Source organism: Chelmon rostratus, chromosome 3 (genome assembly GCF_017976325.1).
Source record: "Chelmon rostratus isolate fCheRos1 chromosome 3, fCheRos1.pri, whole genome shotgun sequence".
Lineage (NCBI taxonomy): Eukaryota > Metazoa > Chordata > Actinopteri > Chaetodontiformes > Chaetodontidae > Chelmon > Chelmon rostratus.
In genome coordinates this window covers 19,894,310-19,916,214 of record NC_055660.1, presented here as the reverse complement: position 1 = coordinate 19,916,214, position 21,905 = coordinate 19,894,310, and the positions used below count along the sequence as shown (strand labels likewise).

Below are 21,905 nucleotides of genomic sequence, written 5' to 3'. Positions count from 1 at the left end.
TTGCACATGAATGCATCTCCAGTAACACTCCAGTAATGTAATAAATAACTTAATAAAGACTGGAATCATTCTGCTGCATGTGTACTTCTACAGTTCATGCTTTGTTTCCTTGTTAAATAAAGGACTCTTAATCGTTTTTCTACTGTGGCATTGCTACTTTAAAGAATCTGATTACGATTAAATGAAAATACACCTCGACATTGTTGTGGTTAATATGCGTCTGCATGGATGTTGGTCTTTGGACAATGAAAAATGAGGCAAAAATATGCAGAAATTGTAATACAAATAAATCAATCTCACTCTTTATTTTTCCATGCACATAAACAGCTTTTCAAAAAATATGCAATGACAAGTTCCTTTAACAATCTAAGACAAATAAATAATTTTATAAGAAATATGTAAATAATCCCCAATATAGCACTAATAGCCCCAAAAAGACAACATAAATAAATCAGTTTTTGATGAACACATGGTAAATTGAATGTTTTGAATTAACCTCCACACTTTTATACATCGATGTATTTTTTCTCAAGGCTTACTCAAGAGAAACCTTTTCCAAGTTTCATATAGGAAACTCCCATATATGCTTATTATTTCTAGGTGACCCAGAGGAAATAACCTATTCCCCTTTAGCTTGATTTCCATAACACGGTCAAACTGCAGGATCGCGGGCAGAGCTATCCATGGCACTTAATTGGCTTCAAACAATGTGCCTTTCTGCCGCCTGTCTTCCTTAACAGCATCCACTTAATGTATGCAGTTGACCCTTGAGTCTGCTGCTTTGTCTTACAGGCATTTTTATATTAAAATGCTATCAGGAGTGCACAACCTTAACATGTAATTCATCAGAATCCACCCTGCTGCTACATAATGTAACATACAGTATATAAAATGTCTGTCTGAATAGCCTCTTAGACAGGCCACTACAGCTTTGTGCCATTTTGACTGCAATTCCGTAGCAATACAGCTCTCGTTTGCAATGCAGGAAATGAGCAGATCTGACACCATCCTTCCCAAACCAAAATAAATAATACATTCATCACAATAAATACTGAAAGACTACAAAGCATAAGAATAGTCTGAGCTGTGAGTTAGTATGTAACTCAGAAGACAAGTAAAATATTTCAGTAGTAATGTAAGAAGTAGCCTGGGAGTAACCGATTCTTAATGAGCTGATCAGTGAGTGAGTTATTTAGCAACACAGAGGCTCTTGTCTTATCAGTCTAGTGCCTTCAGCGTAAAACACTGATATCATACATCTTCAGCAGCAAATCCTGTGAAGGTTGTGGTCACACGTTCACATGACCCTGGCCTCACACACACCTTCAACATGTGCTCTTGTTGCATATTAAGACTGTCTGGCATCCAAACGTTTTTTTTTCTCATCAGTTCTGACATGATTGAGGGACAGAAGTAAAAATACACATCAAAACGAGAGCAAAAGGGCACAATAATAATGATAAAAACTTAATAATAACTTAGCAATATTTAACATTACCAATGGTTTCCCCACATAACCATATTGAGCCACTTCACACCATTTGTTGCTATGCCACACCGACCACCTCTGGCACTGCGGTACAGTTTAAGTTGGATGTACGCTACAGGACTTTGGCTACATCGTGGGGGGCATCGCAAGCAGGAAAACTTCTCCAAAGTCCATTAAAGTTCATATAATATTCTTTAGATTTTCCCGAAAAGCCTTCCAATCCTGCCCTTTCCCTTGACCTCTGAGCTGCAATGACTCAGTTGTTAAAGAAGTCTTGTCTGGCCAGCTTAAAGGAGCACAGCAGGGCTATAGAGCCCCCCACCTGTCAGATGGTGGAAAGTCATTCACCTCCCCAACTTCAGTGTGTGACTGTTCTCCCAGCGTGAATGTCAGTTTATATCTCATCCGAACCTTTTCCTGCAAAACACATACACATGCAAACACTCAGGTCGGCAGCTTGCTGGAGCACACATGATCGTGTGTCAATGTCAGTGACAATTATATCCTCAAAGCATACTGGTCAGCATGCATGACTGTGGGAAGGGGTAATTGTATGACCTGAGTATACGAACATGGGTAAAAGCAGCGATTAAGTAAGTACTTCATCATTTAAGACATTCCTTGATGCATTTATAAATGTAGGAACACCAAAAAATAGACTGAGCTCTACCTTGAGAGGATTGGCAAGCAGCATGACCTGAGTGATGGCAGCAGGGGGAAGGATAGGGTTAAAAGGAGCCAGCTCTGTCCCTGAGGGTGACTGCAGTCTCACTTTCATCATCTGAAGAATTGACGGAACAGACATCCATGTACATTAAACAGAAGCAGCAACCCACTTAAATTTCAGTTTCAGCCAAATATGTAACGTAATGAGCTTAAAATCTGCCAATAAGTGCACACTGTGTAGCTTCCCATGCAGTAACACTCATATCACAGAGGCACAGCAGGATTTACCTTGGGCACAGCAGCCTGCAGAACAATGTCCCTGACGGGCAGCGGGGCTGTATTAAGCATAGACGCCACCATTACCAGCACATCAGGCCTGCCTGCTGGACACTCAGTGGCAAAATGCAGCAGAACACGGACCCCGTTTTTGTCATATGCCGTCACAGGAGACAGTTGACCTTAAATACAGCACACACAGGGGAAAAGAAAAGGGTGATTACCACAGAGAACATCAGCAAAAGCTAATGCTGTGTGTGGTGTTTTCAAAAATGCACCACCTCTTGTTGTTCCCAATGTTATCTGCACTGAAGCCATGAATGTAATAATAAGAAAATAAATAATAATAAATCATTAGAATCAATATCAAGCGTAACTGAGGAAAATAACACTCAGTTTGCCATTGTCGCCACTGAGTGGCAGCAATGTCCTAAGTTTTCCAACCACCGATCAGTCTATGTTAATAAGGAGGAATGTGTCATATTCTGACGAGAAAATACTTGGTGTTAACTTATTTACCCACAGTATTGAGACATGAACTCTTCCCTCTCGTTTTTTGTTTGTTTGTTTGTGTATTTTTTAATTTGTAAAGTGAGTATTCTCTCAATGTTTGGAGATCAGGCATAAGTTTGGTTGTAGACAACCTTTGCTGAGAAAGTAAAGCCTTTTTGTCATGTAGCAGAACTGTTATAAATACAATGCAATCTCTGCACAAAATCTAATTTGTTAAATTGGAATTTTTGGCAAATGTCTACAGTATGCCTGCCTTACTCCGGTGCTAACTGCACAGACAGAGGTCTTGCAACCTCTGCAGGACATTGGCGTTTGGCCATTACAGTGAAAATGTTATTTCTGAACATAATGGAGCTCAAATAAATGTCAAAACTCATCCACTTCATTTGCCTGATATCAGACAGCATTGTAAACTTGTTACACTCTGTTTCCATCTTCAGTCTGACACTACGTGATTTCTGCAGGGGAATGGGGATTCAATTTTCCCCGACCGATCACTAGAGACCACTGTACCTGGGTGCACCGTACCAATGAAAACTTGGTATGGCTCGTCCATTTTCAAGATGGCAGGCTAACATTTAAGGCAGGAAACAGGCAATGCAGTAACAGAATCTTGATTAATATTTTATCTGCACTGCCTAGTTTGACAATTTACTTCTTGGTTCTGGCATACAGCTTGACAACGCCTGACAACAGCATTAGTCCCACTCACAGCGCTGACTGGCTAATCATTAGTCCCCCAGTTGCAGTCATCTGTCTTTTCAGCAGAGAAACCACAATTTCACGTCACGATGCTCGACTCTGAAGAATCAGCCAACTGATCTCGGCAGACTCAGCAGACGCAAAGGTCTGGATTCAGGCAATCACTTCATAGATACAGGTCTACAAAACGGTGTAGAAATCTGACTCATGGAACTCACTTGGCTTGATGGCTTCCAAAGGGACAAAGACATTGGCCAGGGAAACCTCTTGTCCCTTGCCTGGACTGGCCTGGCTTAGAGGGAGGATGGGGGACAGAGAGCGTAATAGAGGGCTGTCATCTGCCTGACTCTTGGCAGGTGGGGGAGCGGACCCTCCTTGTGTCCCTCCCAGGAGCAGTGATGCGGATGTGGTGGAGGTGACACCGAGGCCAGAAGACAGCGTAGCAGGAGCGAACAGATCCTCACTCTTGACCGGCAAGCTGCCAAAGTCCATCACACTGGGTGTACTGTGTGGATAAAAAAAAAAGTGTCTTTAACTTTACAGGTCCCATAATGCTTAAACTTGCAATGACAGATATAAACGCTGATAACGACAAGATAACAGAAGCAGGATGAAAGAAACGTGACCTGAAATTTCAAAACAAACATTGCAGTCATGTGTCATAATCACTAGCTGAATGCGAAGGCACTTGACTTTACACTAAGGCAAAACAAAATCTCCACCACCTGACATTTGAATGAGTGGCAGCTAGACACTAAGCATGGCCACTCTAAAATAATCAGTCACAATCCCTGCATTTTGATTAAACCGAGACAATATAAAGGGCTTTTCTGATATCAAACAGTAGTGTAAAAAACATTCACTATTTGCTCTGAGCGGCGTTACTTAGTTACAGCGCTCAAAAAAACACTGTTTAAGTGGCTGTATGGATGACTTTGTATCAAAGGTTAATGGTATTCTGTGGATCAATCTGCCATTTGGAAACTAGTGGTTGAGAAGCACTTGAAATGTGACACAGCAGAACAGAGCAATCACTCTTAATTGTTTCAGTGGGCAGAAGTACCCTTAAACTTGAGTGTTTCAAGACCCACTCAGGCCCAAATTGTGAAATTGTTTACAAAATGCATAATTTACTGAGATAGTTTAAAAATGCAAACCAGCTTCCGAGATATTGTATGTGACAGATGGACAGTTTGGCAGTTTGACCCACATTCCCTCCCCAGTTTTACCTCATGGCACAAGAATCACTCACTTTTTAGGACTGCCCAGATCCAGCAAGGCAAGGTCTTGCAGATTGTGACTGAGAGGAGTTAAAGGCGAGTGTGGTGCTCCAGCTAAAGTGCAGACTTGTTGTGGAGTGACAGGGGGTGCTGAGGGAGCAGGCGAGGCCATGCTGAACGACTGAGGAGGAGTAGCCGGGAATGTGGTGGTGCTCAGCATTGAACTGAAGGTCTGTGGGAATGTGACTGACGTTGTCGAGACAGATTCTGCAGAAACCGGAAGCGTCGAGAACAGTTGAACAGTTGAAGATTTGGGTGGACTAACTGTCACAGAAAGGGCATCTGGAAAAAGCGAAGACGTAGAGAATGCAGGAACCGAAGACGAAGTGGTGTGAAAAAGATTCAAATCTTGACTGGAATCCTGGAATACATGATAATAAAAAACACTGCTATTACCAATAAGAATAACACTCGACATTATTATAAATCGTTGCAATTAATTTAAATACCTGTAAAGGTGGCAAATGATTGCTCAGATTTACATGAGTTGATTTACTTGGAAGAGGAGGGGGTTCATTGAGGCCTGTAAATGAACACAAATGTGTCAAACATGTCATATCTACATGTAAACAATAACAGTTAATGTCCAAAAAAGCAATCAAATACAGTATTTTGTATGTTACCCAGAGCTGTAACGATCAATTTATCGATTAGTCGATCAAAAGAAAATGAACCACTAGCAATTGTGATAATCCGTTCATCATTTCAGTAGTTTTCAAGCACCCACACACTATCCGCTACACTCGCAATCAGGCCAATTCATTCATAACAACGTTTTGGTGCCCAGACCTTCATAAGGTTGTTTAACAAAAGCCGAGCACATCTTTTCCTGGTCGGTTGTCACAGGTGGAGCAATCAGACTAACATCACTCATTCAATCAAACAAGTTTCATATATAATCACCTTATGGCACCATAGGCCTACAGTATAAACATTAAACAACTTATTGCTTTGTATACTGAAGAGCATTTCATGTGCAGTTGACAATGCACATAGTACTAAAGAAAAGCTACCACTCCAAGATAAATACAGTGATCCAAAGAAACTGCATACCCATTTCCATCTCCAGAATCAGGAAGACACAGCAGCTCTACCTCATGAGTTTGTCATTGATTTAGCTGCTTTTGGCATGAAAAATAATGATTTTAACCACAAACTACAAGTTTCTGGGATGAGTATGGGTTCTATTTGTGTGCCCAATTATGTCTTATCTATTTGTTGTTTTTTGACAGAATTTTGTTTTGAGCCCTGTGAAAAATACACATTTGCTAAAAATCTTGAAATGGTATAGATATACTGATGATGTATTTTATCTGTATCAAGGTGATGCTAACGAACTGCGTGAGTTTCTCATTCTATCCAATAGTTTTAACTGTAATCTGAATTTAACAATGGATTACAGCTATATCTGAAAGCACTCAAAAGAGGTCTCCCCAAAAGCCTTTTTTTCTTTTTTTTAAAAGAGAAGAGTATGTAAGAAGAGTATGTAATACCATCAAAGAGAAAAGAGAAAGCTGAAGGGGTGAAAGCCAGGTGAGGGTAACATACTGAATAGACTGAAAGGTCTTACGAGATTCTCGTGAGGAACCTGCTCAGAATTGTTGAAAAAAAAAACAGAGAAAAAAAGAAAAAGGAGATATTTTCTGGGAGTTGCATCACTACTTAATTCGAATCACTCAGATAAAATCTGTTTTTTAAAAAACACTGGCATATGTTAAAATGCTTAAAATAGCCTCGAATTTCAAAGATTTGCCACTTGTTGGTTATAGACGGAGGGTTGGGGGGGACTTTTTGGTTCATGCTGGATTTAGGCATGAGAAGCCCACGTACCTTTTGCAACAGAGGTTGCTAAGCCCCCTACCCAATGGCAACTATCATTGTGGTAGCTGTGCACAGGTTAACAACGCTTACAAAACCACCAGTTTTCGATAGTGTCTATAGTGTTTCTACTTACGCTGTGCGCACATTATGTTGCCCATGTGGATTAATGTATGTAGGTAAAACTACTAGGAAGCTGAAGCAACATATAAATGAACATAAGTGCTATACGTAGGACCAACTGTAACTGTCCCGTAGCTGTACATTTTAATGATAGAGAAGAAGAACTTGACAAGGTCAGTCTTCAGCCTACAGGTGGCAAACTTTACTTGCTGTTAAAGAGACAGGATGTCTTTTAGATCTTCACTGTGCAGACCTCGTCTCCTAAATGTTGGAATGATGAGCTACTTCTTAATTTGATGTGATGAGATGTTTTCTGTGATTTTTGTCAGAAGACAATTTTGTTCAGCTCCAACTAACTTTTGGATGACTATATTTGTCTTGGTATGGCAGCGTTCAGTAATGTGCATTTCAAACTGCATATTTAATATTCTTTCTGTAAACGAGGTTAGAAATTGTTTTCATGTTTATACTGTTGTCCTATGGTGATATGATTATACATGAAACCTGCTTGATTCAATGAGAGATGCTAGTCTGTCGAGCAACCTGATTCTGAAATCTAAGGATTTGCTGCTTTTCTTCGTCATTTATGAAAGTAAATAAAGACTCCAAAGGTTTTGGGCCTTTGTTCGGACAAAAGAAGCAACCTGAAGAGTAATTTTCAGCGCTGGGAAACAGTCATGAACATTTTCACAACTTCCTTACATTTCATAGCAAAACTTACACAAACCATCGGCAGATTAGCCGATAATGAAATTGATCGTTAGTTGCAGTCACAATGTTACCTAAAGATAGCAGCTCCTCATCCAGCAGAGAGAGTGCTGCAGAGGGTGTGCTGGGGCTGGGGGACTGAGGGTCGGTGGCAGCGGACCCACACAGCAGGTCAGCAGGGATAGACACAGAGGACGTAGGGGGTTGCTGATGGGGAGAGACGCTCTGGATGTCCAGACCCACAAGGTCAATCAGAATCTCTGATTGGTTTGTGCGGCCGGTGCCTGTCAAATGGAGAAAAACACAGGCAGTAAGAAAACAAAGATGCATTCACCTTCAAACAGGTAATACTGTCCATCCATCTGTCAAGCACATTTTCAAAGGGTCAGTTCACTTGAACACACACACACACACAAAACAAACACAAACACGGAGCGGTTTTCTCTAGAGGCCAAGCTGTCCGGGTAATTTGGGTTTGTTTGTTTTTTGTTTTTCTTTGATGAGATCTCTTTTGGTGAGACCTCTGCCACATATAGCTGCGAGGAAAATGAAAAAAAGAAACATCTGACAAGCTGGAGAGTTTGTTTCCAGAAGCAATGTCTCAGTTGCTCAAGATAATCACAGACTTAGCCCTGAACAGCTACCACAAAATCATTTTCTGGTGCAAGTCTGCAGTCAACTTGCATCTTCACGTTTTTGGGTGCAGTCTCTCACAGCAGCTGCAAAGGATCATTTTGACTTTTTATTTTGACATTATGATTTTACATTGTAATCCCTGTGGATGACATCATGAATATTCCTAAATAAATTACTATTACTTCATTAGTTTCTTACAGTATTACCTCAAAGCTTTTATTGAGAATCTGTTCCAAAGTGCACAGCAAAATGGCATAATTATTATAGTTATGCTGTAACAACACAGACATGCAATTCTCTGCTCACACCAGTTAAATGTACCTTGTCTGACTGATGATAGTGTTTGTTGTGCTTCTTCAGTCTCTCCATTGATAGTCTGTCCTTCCACAATCTTCTTATAGGAGTTAATGACATGAGAGAGGTCATCGCTGGCCTGCAGGATGTCTCCTGATGGGTGCATTTGAAAAGGTTAGACTCGGGTGAGATTTATGCAGTCTTTGAGACATACGCAACAAGAAACAGTTTTCCCACAGTGTTTGCTAAATTTAGGAACTGTGTGAACAGAATGTTTTTAGTGGCTAGTCAGGTCTGATGTTGATCTTATGTGAGTACAAGGCCTCTCTAAATAATGACTCAATCTTTTTAAGATTAAATTACGATCGCGAGAGCATTTCATCAGCATCAACAGCAGTGTTTACCAATAGCGCACAAGCAAGAGGACATGTCTGCTGAGAGTCTGACAGTGAAATCAAAATACATGGGCTTTACCGATTCGGGACAAAATGTGTAATTTTCTGCCACTAGGGGTCTCTCAGTGAGAAACCTGGGTGTCAACCTGGATGCTGACGTTGACTTTGAAAATAAGATATCAGATATTGCAAAAGCACCATTCTACCACCTGAGAAACACATCAAAGGTAAAAAAGATTCTGAGACATTCAAGCATTCATTTTCAGCAGATTAGACTGGTGCCATGTCCTTCACTGGATTACCAAAACACTCATAGGCCAACAGGTGAACAAGGGCAAGTCTTTACGGTGTTACAGAAAAATCTCTATAATACATCTGAGAAGATACCAAGCCAAAATGTCAAGGTCAACGGCGAGGCATTTTTGTACAAGTCGATTAAATGACTAAAGAGAACTATTTTGCCTTAACATATGAGCACCTTATCAAAGGTTTTAAAAAATATACAATGTGTATAAAACATTTAATAAAACTGCAGAGCTAGACTTGAAAACCTCTTTCAAGGATCCAGAATTCATACAAAATTCAGCTGCTGGAGTTCTTCCCAGTACACAAAACGATAGTTACGCATGTAACTACGGTTCTATTTCATCCTGGATGACCGCCAGAGGCGGTGCTTTAAGCACTGAATGACTCCGTCTCGCGCATGCGCAGGTCGAGAAGTAATACCAACAAAGTCACCTGTGAGTGACCCCCTGACGACCTCGGACAGGCTATAACTTCCGGTGTCGCCAGGGGATCTGTTCCTGCAGAATCTTCTCGCGAAGCCACAAGGATTCTGAGGGACTGAACGCTCTGGCGGTCATCCAGGATTCATAGAACCGTAGTTACATGCGTAACTATCATTCTATTTCATCCTTCCTGACCGCCAGAGGCGGTGCTTTAAGCACTGGATGACCAATACCAACAAAGTCACGAGGAATCCGAAATACAGACCTTATTGACTGGAAGCAGAAGAACTTGGTAGGAGGACCACACCCAGTGGGTGAGGAGAGGCAATGTTTACCCGATAGAATCTTGCAAAAGTGCTTGGCGACGCCCACGAGGCTGTGGCACATATTGCATCCAGAGGCACTCCTCTCAGTGCAGCCCATGATGTGGAGACGCTTCTCACAGAGTGGCATCTCACGCCAGATGGCAGAGGATGACCACCTGCCTTATATGCTTGACAAATGGCTTCCACGATCCAGTGAGCGAGACACTGTTTGGAGAGAGGAAAACCTTTCTTTGGACCGCCAAAGCACACGAAAAGCTGGTCCGACTGGCGTATGCCCACAGTTCTGTCCACATAGGCTCTCAGAGCACGCACAGGACACAACAGCACGACTTCCCATCCCCCTACTGGTGGGTCAAACCGAGCCAGGTGGATAGGCTGATTAAGGTGCGAGTTTGACAAGACCTTAGGCAAGAAAGCAGGATTCGGCCATAAGGTGACCCCTGAACCGTCTGAGTTCCAGCGTAGGCAGGAACTGCTGACCGACAGAGCATGAAGCTCGCTAACACGTTTTGCTGAGGTGATAGCAAGTAGAAAAGCAGTCTTCACTGACAACCACCGTAGGCCTGCCTGTGCCAGGGGCTCAAAGGGTGGCGAGCACAGAGCATCCAACACCAGAGGCAGGTCCCATGCTGGAGCTCTCGGCAGTCGTGGGGGACGTAGTCTCAGAGCCCCCTTCAAGAAGAGGGTCACCAACCTGTGACATCCCACCGTGTTGTTATTGACTAGAACGTGCCGAGATGAAATGGCGGCTACGTACACCTTCAGGGTAGAGGGTGACCGACCGCTATCCAGGAGGGACTGCAAAAACTCCAAAATAATAGGCACAGAGCAGTGCACAGGGTCCTCATGCCTTCCTGAACACCACCCAGAGAACAGCCGCCACCTGTTCTTATACTGTGCACGGGTAGACGGTGCTCAGGACAGTATTGCGGACGGTGCCTATACACTCATTCAGCAGCGGATCGGACCCTGCAGCGGCCAGACCCACAGCTGAAGACGACGAGGGTTGGGATGCCACACCCGGCCCCCCAGCTGAGACAGGAGGTCCTTCCTGTCGGGGAGGCGCCATGGTGAGCTGTGACAGAGCCTGCGAAGGAGAGGAAACCACGTCCGCCCCGGCCAGAAGGGGGCCACCAGCAGCAGTCTGTGGCCCCGCTGAAGAACCCTCTGCAGTGTTGCCATAATCAGAGGGACTGGCGGGAATGCGTACAGGAGACCCTCTGGCCACTCGTGTGCCAGGGCATCCTGCCCCAGAGTGCTGGTCTCCTCCGTCCAGGAGAACCAAAGAGGACAATGGGTAGTCTCTTCTGAGGCAAAGAGATCCACCTCTGCCCTGCCAAAGAGGCCCCAGATGTGGAGCACCACCTCTGGGTGAAGCCGCCACTCCCCTGGGGGAGGCTTGCGGCGGGAAAGAAAGTCTGCTACATCGTTCCGCTTCCCCGGTAGATACATTACCCTGAGGCTGGCCAGACGGTGGGCTGTCCAAGTCAAGAGGCTCCAGATCACCTGCAGCAACCGCATTGACCTGGTACTCCTTTGATGATTTATTTGAGAAACGGTCGACATATTGTCCGACCGTATCAGTACGTGCCTCCCCCTCAAGTATGGGAGAAAGTGCTTGAGCGCCAGGTGCACAGCCTGTAGCTCTAGTACATTGATATGCTCCGTGCGAGCCTGAGCAGACCACTGTCCCTGAGCTGTTCTGTTCTGCCACACTCCACCCCACCCTGAGAGGGAAGCATCCGTTGTGACAGTCTCCCGACGGGACGGAACAGACCCCATTGGCACACCCTGTAACATGAAGGCCCTTTTCCTCCATGGAGACAGAGCAAGTAGGCAGCGCCCTGATGCCCTGATCCTCCTGTGCCTGTGCCACTTGGCATCCAAGTGAAGGCTGTTCAGCCACCGTTGAAGAGGGCGAAGTGACAGCAAGCCTGAAGGAACAACGGTTGCAGCAGCTGTCAACTTGCCCAGGAGGCGTAGATACTGCACGTAGGGCAACCACCTGCCCTGCCGGAAGAGGGGAAGGAGGCAGAGGATGTCGTCCACCCGCCGAATTGAAGGGCAAGCCTTCATGGTTACAGAGTCCAGAGCCACACCTAGGAAGGTTATACTTTGGGAAGGTGTCAGACAGCTCTTGCTGATGTTCACCCTGAGACCCAGCCGGGCCACGTGAGCCAGAAGAGCAGCCGTATCTTGCACCACTTGAGACTGGGAAGGCGCACACACCAGCCAGTCGTCTAGATAGGGAAGGATCTTTATGCCCCGTGATTGCAGGGGAGAGAGGGCTGCTGCCACACAGCGGGTGAACACCCGTGGGGAGAGGGAGAGACCAAAGGGTAGCACTCTGAACTGAAAATGGCGGCCTTGAAAGGCAAACCGGAGGAATTGCCTGTGGTGAGGTATGATGGGAACATGAAAATAGGCATCCTTCAGGTCGATGGAAGTAAACCACTCCCCTCTGGCAACCACCTGTAGAACCTCTGCAACGGTGAGCATGTGAAATGGCATTACCTTCAGGAATCTGTTGAGGCCCCTGAGATCGAGGATGGGGCGAAATACGCCATCTTTCTTCTCCACCAGAAAGTACGTCGAGTAGTATCCCCCGGGCTGTGAGAGGGGATCTACTTGCTCGATGGCACCTTTGACCAGGAGGGCAGACAGCTCTTGGTCCAAGGCTAAGGCTTTTGCCGGGTCGCTTATGGTGGTCATTTTGACCCGGCTGAAGGCAGGGGGCCGGCGTCGGAACTGCAGTTTGTACCCCTGGGCAAGGGTGGACACCACCCAGGGGTCCGAGGTGTAAGCAGCCCAATAACTGAGCTGTTGCTGGGAAAAGCAGCCGACGACCGGCCCCGGAACTTCAGTTCCTGGCCCCCCGGCCTTTGGAGGCTCTGGGGGGGCGCCGGTTAACATCCAAGGCCCGAGGCTGACTAGAGGGCTGCCAATCAGGGGCCCGGGCATCCTGAGCTGCCCGTCGAGCAGGCTGCTGCGCTGACCGTTGCACTGGTCGCTGTACTGGCTGCCGAGGCCTCTGGTAGCTACCAGAGCCAGGCTGTGGCTGAGAGCGGCGCTGCACAACTGCTGAAGAACCTCTAGGTCGAGCAGGGGGGGGCACACTCCTGTGGAGATCTGAAAGCTGCTGTCTGGTTTGTCTGGCTTGGACCGTCCGTTCCAGTGCCTCTAAAGCAGCCGACCCAAACAACTCTCCTGGCTCCACCGGGATGCTGCGAAGGGTCCTTCTGCATGCCTCTGAGAAGGGTGACTGAGCCAGCCAAACCTGCCGGCGAGCCTGGACCAGGGTGGACATCACACGCCCTAGCTCCCTGGTCATCAGGGCGAAGGCCTGCAGAGACGCATCACTAAAATTATGAGCTGATGTGTCTTGTGTAGTCTCTTGAAGGCAGGCTGAGAGGGCGAGCATGAGGTGAGACATAGAGTTCCCGATGCGGCCCATACGAGCCGCTGCATCATAGGCCTTAGAAAGTAAGTCATCTGTGATGCGACACTGGGGTGAAGGACACCTCACATTCGGCCTCAAGGCCTCATCAGGAGAGACTATGAGTGAGGCCACCGTGGGCTCAACAGCCGGCATGCGGCCAAGACCAGACTTGGCCACATCCTGCATGGCTGCTAGTGTTCGGCCATCAGACGTTGCATGGGAAAGAGCCTTAGAATCTCTCCAACATGCATGCAACTCCTTTAGGTACTCCTCTGAAGGAGGCACAGTGAATGCGGCAGGGGCTGTGCTGCGCCTACAAAATGCGCTCGCTGGAGCCGACTGGGCCTGCGGTGCATCTAGCTGCAGGCGCGCCAAGGGCATACGTATGATGGCCCCCATGGAGTTACCCTCTGAGCAACCACCTGAACTATGGGTCGAGGAACAAGAGCCTGCTTGTGAGGGATGGGAAACAGTGTCATGAGAGACAGTGTCTGTCCCATATTCCCCAAACTCAGTGGCTGAAGCTGCCGTTGAGAGGATGTCATCCTCTGGACCAGACAAGGTCACCTGAGGAGCGGATGCAGACGCACTCCCTGCACCAGTCCCTGTCTGGAGGGCTAAAAAGATGGACTTCATCTGATTAAGCTCTGCTGTCAAGTGGTCAACTCTGGAAGCAAGCTCACACTTTTTTGTCTTCTTCCTGGAGGAAGCACCATCAGTGTCTGGAGCACGACGCTTTGGTCGGCTAGGTCGGGCTGGGGACAGCCTACGAGTATCAGTTAGGACTCCCTGTGAGGGGACACCACTAAAAAATTGTTCCACCTCAGCCAGTCTTGCAACCCTCACTGCCCGGGGCATGAAGCTGCAATTCATGCAGGGGTCCTCTGATAGACCCTCCCTCAGGTGCTCGATGCCAAGACATGAGGGGCAAAGGTCATGACCGTCCTCGGGCTGCAGAGGCGCCATACAGGTGGTACAGGAGTGAGAATTCATCATAAGAATTACGATCGAGTTGCTATTGCCAACTCTAAATCAAACGGGACGCTGCAAGATACGAAGTCCTTGCCAGAACAACCAGATTAGCTCGAGCGAAAGCACTGCTGCTAACCGTAATGAGACCGAAGACAAAAACACACCTATGCTGGGAGAGGGAGCGAAACCACAGCCGTCACCAACAGGTCGCTACTGCAAGATTACTAGCCCAAAACAGGTACAAACAAAGTTGCCACCAAATAATAAAGTTAGCTTAAGCAGACACACTGCGGCTAACTGTAAAGATAACAGACCACAACTACGCCGGGAGAGGGAGCGAAAGCACTACCGTCACCAACAAGTCGTCACTGTAAGCTAATAAACAAAACGTGTGCAACCGAGTCGCTGCCAATTAGTAAAGTTAGCTTAAGTGGACACACTGCGGCTAACTGAAAAGATAACGGAACATAACTACGCCGGGAGAGGGAGCGAAAACACTGCCGTCACCAACAAGTCGTAACTGTAAAGCTACTGAATAAAACAGGTGCAACCAAAGTTGCTACCAATTAATAAAGTTAGCTTAAGCGGACACACTGCGGCTAACTGAAAAGATAACGGAACATAACCAAGCCGGGAGAGGGAGCGAAAACACTGCCGTCACCAACAAGTCGTAACTGTAAGGCTACTAAATAAAACAGGTGCAACCAAAGTTGCTACCAATTGATAAAGTTAGCTTAAGCGGACACACTGCGGCTAACTGTGAGAGTAACAGAGCACAACCAAGCCGGGAGAGGGAGCGAAAACACTGCTGTCACCAACAAAGTACAATATGTGTCTGATTAGCGGTACTTTACCAGTCGGATCCAACCGTGTGATGCAGGATAATCGGTGAAACCGCACACACCGCACACACCGCCTCCCGGAGTGACAGCTTGACGCAGCCCTTGGAGGGCGAGCACCTCGCAGCTCCGACCAGCAATGAGCGGTCACAAGGCTACCGGCGACAAGCTGCAAGACTGCTGTACGTAGCGGTGATAACTAGCTCCAAGCTAATGCTATGACCGTAGTACACCTGCGAAGCGAGAAGAAAAAAGGAACAGATCCCCTGGCGACACCGGAAGTTATAGCCTGTCCGAGGTCGTCAGGGGGTCACTCACAGGTGACTTTGTTGGTATTACTTCTCGACCTGCGCATGCGCGAGACGGAGTCATTCAGTGCTTAAAGCACTGCCTCTGGCGGTCAGGAAGGATGAAATAGAACCTCATCACATTACTCCAATTTTTAAATCACTTCACTGGCTTCACTGGTTTTTAATGCATTGCATGGTTCAGCCAGTATTTTTCTGACCTGCTCTTTGCCTACACCCCTATCACACCTCTCAGGTCTTCAGACAGTGGCTTTTTGGTTGTACCCAGAATAAGATCTGGACCTGGTACAGGTGCGTTTATTCACTGTGGACCTGACATCTGAAATGCCTCACTTGATTAGCTGCGATCTATGAAAAGTGTATCTACATTTAAAGTTAATATTTTCAATATCATGCCTCTGAGTTTCTTATACTTGATGATTTTATGTCTCTTTTTTTAATCTGAGGTACATTGAGTTTCTTTGTAATGAAATGTGCTCTATAAATGAAGCTGTCTTACGTTGCCTCAATCAAAACAATATCTAAAGGCGGAGTTTAATGACAATGCGAAGTAGCATGGGATCAAGGGAGTTGTTGTCTTCATTGTTAAACAATCACAATTGGCGTTTTATTTTTTGATTGAGGATTCCTTCAGTGTTCATTGTTCAGGAGGTTTTTGCAGGGAGCCGAAATGTCCACAGAGGTCTTCTACTCCTTCTCCTCCTCCTCCAAATGCAAACGATAATTAAAACCAGTGAAAACACTGAATAAAGCAGTTTCACGTTACAAATCAGTGTCTCTCTGACACTCTTCAGCAGGCACAGAACCCCAGAACAACCAAGATCTAAAAAGTTATGGTGACATGACAACAGCCGGCCCTTAAGAAAAACTCTGCAAGAGGGCCAAATTAAAGGATTTCTTACCCAAGCTGCTGTCATTATCCTCAGTCTCAGTGGCAAGCTGAAACACTGTTTGTCTAAGCCTGTCACAATCAGCATACAGCTCCTGGGGGGAGAAAAAAAAAAGAACAAATATTCACTTGAATCTCACTCAGAAACTGCTATGCCACAGGATATAAAATGATGTTCTATGCATCTTTATTATGATCAAATGGGTTTTATTTTCCATTTTTCTTATTACTCTTATTCTTATGTCCGTTCTATGCATATTTTTTTGTGAAGCACTCTTGCATGTCATTTCTATTGTAAAGCACTTTAAGCTGCATTTCTTGTCTGAAAGGTGCGACAGAAAAAGTTTACTTATTGTTATTATTAGTATAAAACAAACAAAAAAAATCTGTACACATAGTAAATGTCAGTTAAGACTATGACATTACATGTTATTATGACACATATGAAGAGGATCCTACCATCGCATGAAGAGTCTTTGTGTTCATTTTTAAAATATGTTACTTTGAGCTGCTCATGGAGTATATAACTATTTACTTGATGAGGAAATATGGCAAACACTGTTCTACTGAAACAGGCTTGATGCCTAATGAAAGACTGGTTTGTCTCTTTTCATTACTTCCCGCGAGGTAATTCAAACAGCAGTAAATTACCCTGCTGCTTTGGGGCTGTATGGGCAAGGTTTGCACTATTGCTACAGTGTTTCCAGAAAGGTCAATTAATACAAAAGTAATAAGCGAAGCTGTTTAATAAGGTCAATTGTGTCCTATCTCATTGAGAACGAACCCTAATGAGCTCCTTGTCTCCGTCTGTGGAGTCTTCCGGGCTAAAGTGAGCAAGCATTTCGTTGAGGAGCTTGACGCTGTTGTTGACTGCCTCCAATGTGCTTTTTTGCTTTGTTGCTTTCTGTGTTCTTAACTCGTCCTAAAAAAAAGAAACAGAAAAAAAAATCAGTATCAACATACACTTTGGTGTGCGGTCATTTGCTTCCAATGCCTCTGGAAGAAAGCCACCAGTGCTCAGAATGAATTAGCATAAACATTTTGTTGTGATGCTGACATACCTCCTTGACCATGTTCTTAATAAGCCGATTGGCCTCTTGCAGATCTTCAGGCTTTTTGCTCTTCAGCAGGTCTGCTAATCTCTGGAGAGACATGAGGGTACCATCAGGGAGTAAACACTCAATCTTGTTTCCCAAAGATTACCCAGCCATAAGCAGCAGAGCCATATCAACTCCCAGACCCTGAAAAAACAAACTTCATTCATAGATCAACTGCGGTCAGCACAAAGCAAACATGCAGTCACGACCTGTTGTGGTATGCTGTAACCAGTGGGACACTGAAGTGGGGGATTTTGTGGGATTCTACCATGCAGAGGCTTTAGTCAATGATGCAAGTGCAAAAAAAAGAGAAGAAAGAGAGATTCTCTTCCTCTTTTGATCCTTTCAACCTCATTCTATTCTAATATATAGTATATACTGTAGTTTAGTATATAGTGAAAACAACCAGCAATCAAAATTCACATTAAAGAATGACAGAAAACATGTTTAAGGTGTACTGCTATAATGTTGCTGCTGTAAAAACATTCAACATCACACATATAAAAAATGTAAACCTTTGCAGACAAAACAAGCGAAGAACATCAACTTTAGCTACTGACATAAACATGCAAACCAATTTAACATTTAACATTCTTCAACTGTTTAAAACACAAAAGCAATGTTAGAGTATACACCTAATCAAAACTAGCACAGTTGCTTTCTTTTCTGTCTTTGCTATGTAAAGCACTCACTTAGTGCATGTGATTTCTTTCTTGAAAAGCACTTTGAGCTGCATTACCTGTATGAAAGGTGCTACACAAATAAAGATTATCTTTACTATTATTATTGTTATTATTATTATTATTATTATTACCAGCAAGCAGTGACTCATTTTTGCATTTGAAGAGTGATGTAATATTATTCAGAGTTTCAGCCACTTAAGTTCATTCTCAGTTAAAGGAAAAAAGGAGAACGCTGAAATGATTTTTCAGGACAACACAAGAGTTTCCAGGACATTTTACTCTAGCTTTGTAGCACTGTGTCCACACACATACTGGTTTTTGCACTACTGTTGTTCAACATCCTGCAATACCTTGTGCAATATTATATTCTTTTGTTTTCTTTAAGTAATAAACCTATGCATATATATTTTTATTCAACTGTGACACATAAATATTTAACTACTGTGCAATAAAGCAAACACTGTACTTAACTTATCTGTACAACCATGTGCAATTTTTCATATTGATGTGCAATTTCTCCATTTCCATGTACAATATTTCAAAATCCTTGTACAATTTTTCAGTATTTTCCATTGGCAATATACTTTTTATTGTCTTTTTGTATAAACTGTGTATGTATATAGTCAACTTTTAATTACTTTTTTTCTTTGTTTGATCCCTCCAAATACCAAAGTAAAAACATCAAGTTGTGATTTATGTTATGTGATGTGTTGGACTATTTCTTGGCCAGGGGCAGTGACTTCCTGGACCTACGTTAGCCATCTCCTGCGGGTAACTTCATACTTAATGGACAGATATAAGAGTGGTATCCGTCTCCTCATAAAACTCTCAGAAAGCAAACATGGCTAAGTCGAAAAATGTCAAGTTATTCCTTTTATAATCATTTGCAAGGTGGGTCTGATGAAAACAACTGATTGAAAATCTGTATTTGACACTGAGATAAAACAAGAGAGGGCATTAGATGCAGTGTGTTGCAATCTTCATACAATCTCATCCCAAAATAATTCTTCTTACCTTGCTCTTCTTCTCATCATCAAACACAGGGTTCTTTGGTCGTGGAGAAGGTGATGGTATTAATGTGGCATCAAGAGGGATTTCTGGGTCAACTGACACAATACCTAAAATAAAAATGACAACAAACAGCTATTCTATAATGGAAATTACTGTTTATAGACTTCAAGGCGACAGAATTAGTACAACACAGTCAAAACTGCCAACAGCTTCTACATGGTGGGTGTCTCACCCTGTGACTTCAGCATCTGGTACGCTTCACAGATCTTTGCTTCATCTGGTAGAGACACAGTCCAACTGTACAGCATCTCGATCACTTTAGTCTTTACTTTCTCTGACACTTTGTCTCCTAGATACTGAAGAGTAACAGATGCACAGCTTTGAATGACACCAAACATAAATTCAAATAAATGCATCGCCATTAGAGGGTGTTTGAACATTTATGTTACTTACTTTGGGTGAAACCACCTTAATTAATTCATTTAAAAACCTAAATTTTCCAACTTCGTTATGAAACCTTCGCCCACAGTTCTTCATACAAGCCTCCAGAACCTGCAAAACCAAAACCAGCCAAGATAAATACCTTCTAATTGTAACTCTTTACGCTAAAGGACATCAAGATGAAAAGCAGTGAAATGAGCAAGGCACAGACCGTTAGTGCTTGTATCGCCTCCCATTCCTGAGGTGACTGAATCTTGTGAGCCAACAGTCTAACAGATATTTGCGGGCTGAAAAAAATATGACAGAAAGAAACAATACAAACTCAATAATAAAAGCATTCCAGAGTCTGGGTTATAATAAGCTCCACGTGTTTACCACAATGAGGACGGTGTGATAGGGTTTATTAAAACAATGTGACCATACCCCTCTAGCTCCTTATTGATTTGGTCACAGAATCCCATTATGTACTCCCAGTCTTCCTGTCTGTTGGACGGGTTGGTGGCTTTGTCTGTAAAAGAGAAAGATATGGTCTTGGCACTAGATGCACCTAAAGCAGGCTATCCTGTCCTGGAAAGATAATGAAGGCTGGACTTCTGTGACACATGAACTTCACCAAGATTTCAGTAAACACTACAGTCTGCAGGTGTGTCCATCCCGACACAGCTTACAAACAACTCAGACACTAATTGCAAATGTTATCATCTTATTTGACGTTATTAATTCTCTCTCTTCAATAGCCTCCAGACACTTCTCTCTTCTCGGATCCCGTTTGTTGCTGCTGCTGCTTGAGTCCTGTTTGAACTCTGATTAAGTTGACGCCTGGAGGTGTTTACAACCGCCGTCTTTTAACTCCAAGGAGCAAATGTAAAAAGCGCATTGTGGGTCAGAAGTAGAAGAGAAAAGGCAAATCACATTTCAATTCAACATGCCGACTATAAGTCCGGCACACAAGTAAAATCAAACATCAAAGCTGGTTTTGGCTAGCGACGGTTTAGCTGTCTGCGTTAGCCACTTTCTGACACTGCAGGCGAGTTAGCGCGGTACTTTACAGATTCAGCGATGTCATGTGAGTCGAGCTCACGTTTCTAACACCTCCTGTTATGCGGCACACAAGCGCACACCTCTAATATTTGTATTCGACATACAAAAAAAGAGTTTAAGGATGAACTTACTAAGCCAGGACTCCAACGACTCTCCATCGTCCGCCATATTTGCTCTCGAAAGCAAACAACGCGTGACGCCTGCTGCCTTCACGTGCTGTCGGACAACTGGGCGTTGGCGATTCCTCGTTAGTAGGCCCACTGACGTGTGTCGTATGATTGGATAAAGTTAAAATCTAAATTTTCTTCATTGCCGAGATGTGGCGATATGAACAGTGCTATACTTTATATGCTTGTATCTTATTTCTGTGTTAGTGATTGGTATATAGTTCAATATTTTTTTTCTTTAAATTTTAGGCATCACATACAACTACAAGCAGAGGACATCTCCACTCCTTTCTGTCCGTTGCTGCTGCACCAGTCAATCTTTCTGTTTTGCTTGTTTTCAAAAGCTGAAGACCCAGATTTTTAGCAGGCGGTAGAGATAAAACATACAGTAAATAAAACATGACTAGAATATAAATATATAATATATAATACGTGCGTAAGCGCAACATTTTTAATCTTCGAAACTGACAAAATCAACGTTTAAATGTACGTTTTGAGAAGGGTTTACCTGCAGTATCTCAGATTACATGGCTCGTAATCATAAGTGATACAACTTATGCGCATTTGGCAGATGTCCTGTAAGTTTTCAGGAGTTTCTTGATGTTGAACTGCTGGGGTCAACTTGAGATGTTTGATTTGAATTTGAGAGGAAAAAAACATAAATTTAAGAGTTCTTTACAAATCTAGCCTCCATTCCTCTTTTAAAGTGATGCATTTAAATGTTGAATACATGACCCCAGACCACCTTTGAGGGTTTGGAATTCCCCCACCATAGTTTCATAAAACAGGGCCCCCCAAAAAAGCTAGACACAGCCCTGGCACAACACACCCACTTCACTGCACACCCCCTGAGATCTTTTCCTAAAGCTAACAAAGCATTTTTTTTTAGCAGTTTAAACTGGAGTGGGTATCCTGTAATAGGCTGACTGTGTGTTTGTCTTCAGATAGACCTTTTTAACTGTTTCTGTGGGAAACATTGAGATATCAGCTTCAGCAGAACACAGTAAAACATTGTTCAGACACACTCACCAGCTGCAATGACAACCAATAAATGAATGCTGCAC

The 21,905-nt window shown here is 44.0% G+C and overlaps 1 protein-coding gene across 1 annotated transcript; it reads right to left on the bottom strand.

Annotated features, from left to right (window-relative positions):
- Positions 1 to 290: 290 nt before the first annotated feature.
- gga3a (golgi associated, gamma adaptin ear containing, ARF binding protein 3a) lies at positions 291 to 20,843 on the bottom strand. Its single transcript, XM_041966528.1, has 17 exons — positions 20,806 to 20,843; positions 20,057 to 20,141; positions 19,845 to 19,920; positions 19,646 to 19,744; positions 19,425 to 19,548; positions 19,196 to 19,299; positions 17,463 to 17,543; positions 17,186 to 17,323; positions 16,415 to 16,496; positions 8,533 to 8,658; positions 7,650 to 7,859; positions 5,376 to 5,449; positions 4,899 to 5,287; positions 3,865 to 4,151; positions 2,444 to 2,613; positions 2,160 to 2,270; positions 291 to 1,906 (listed from the first exon to the last, which is right to left on the bottom strand). The coding sequence occupies exons 1-17, from the start codon at positions 20,840 to 20,842 to the stop codon at positions 1,796 to 1,798; spliced, it is 2,304 nt and encodes a 767-aa protein (XP_041822462.1). The 5' UTR covers position 20,843; the 3' UTR covers positions 291 to 1,795.
- Between the last annotated feature and the right edge of the window lie 1,062 nt (positions 20,844 to 21,905).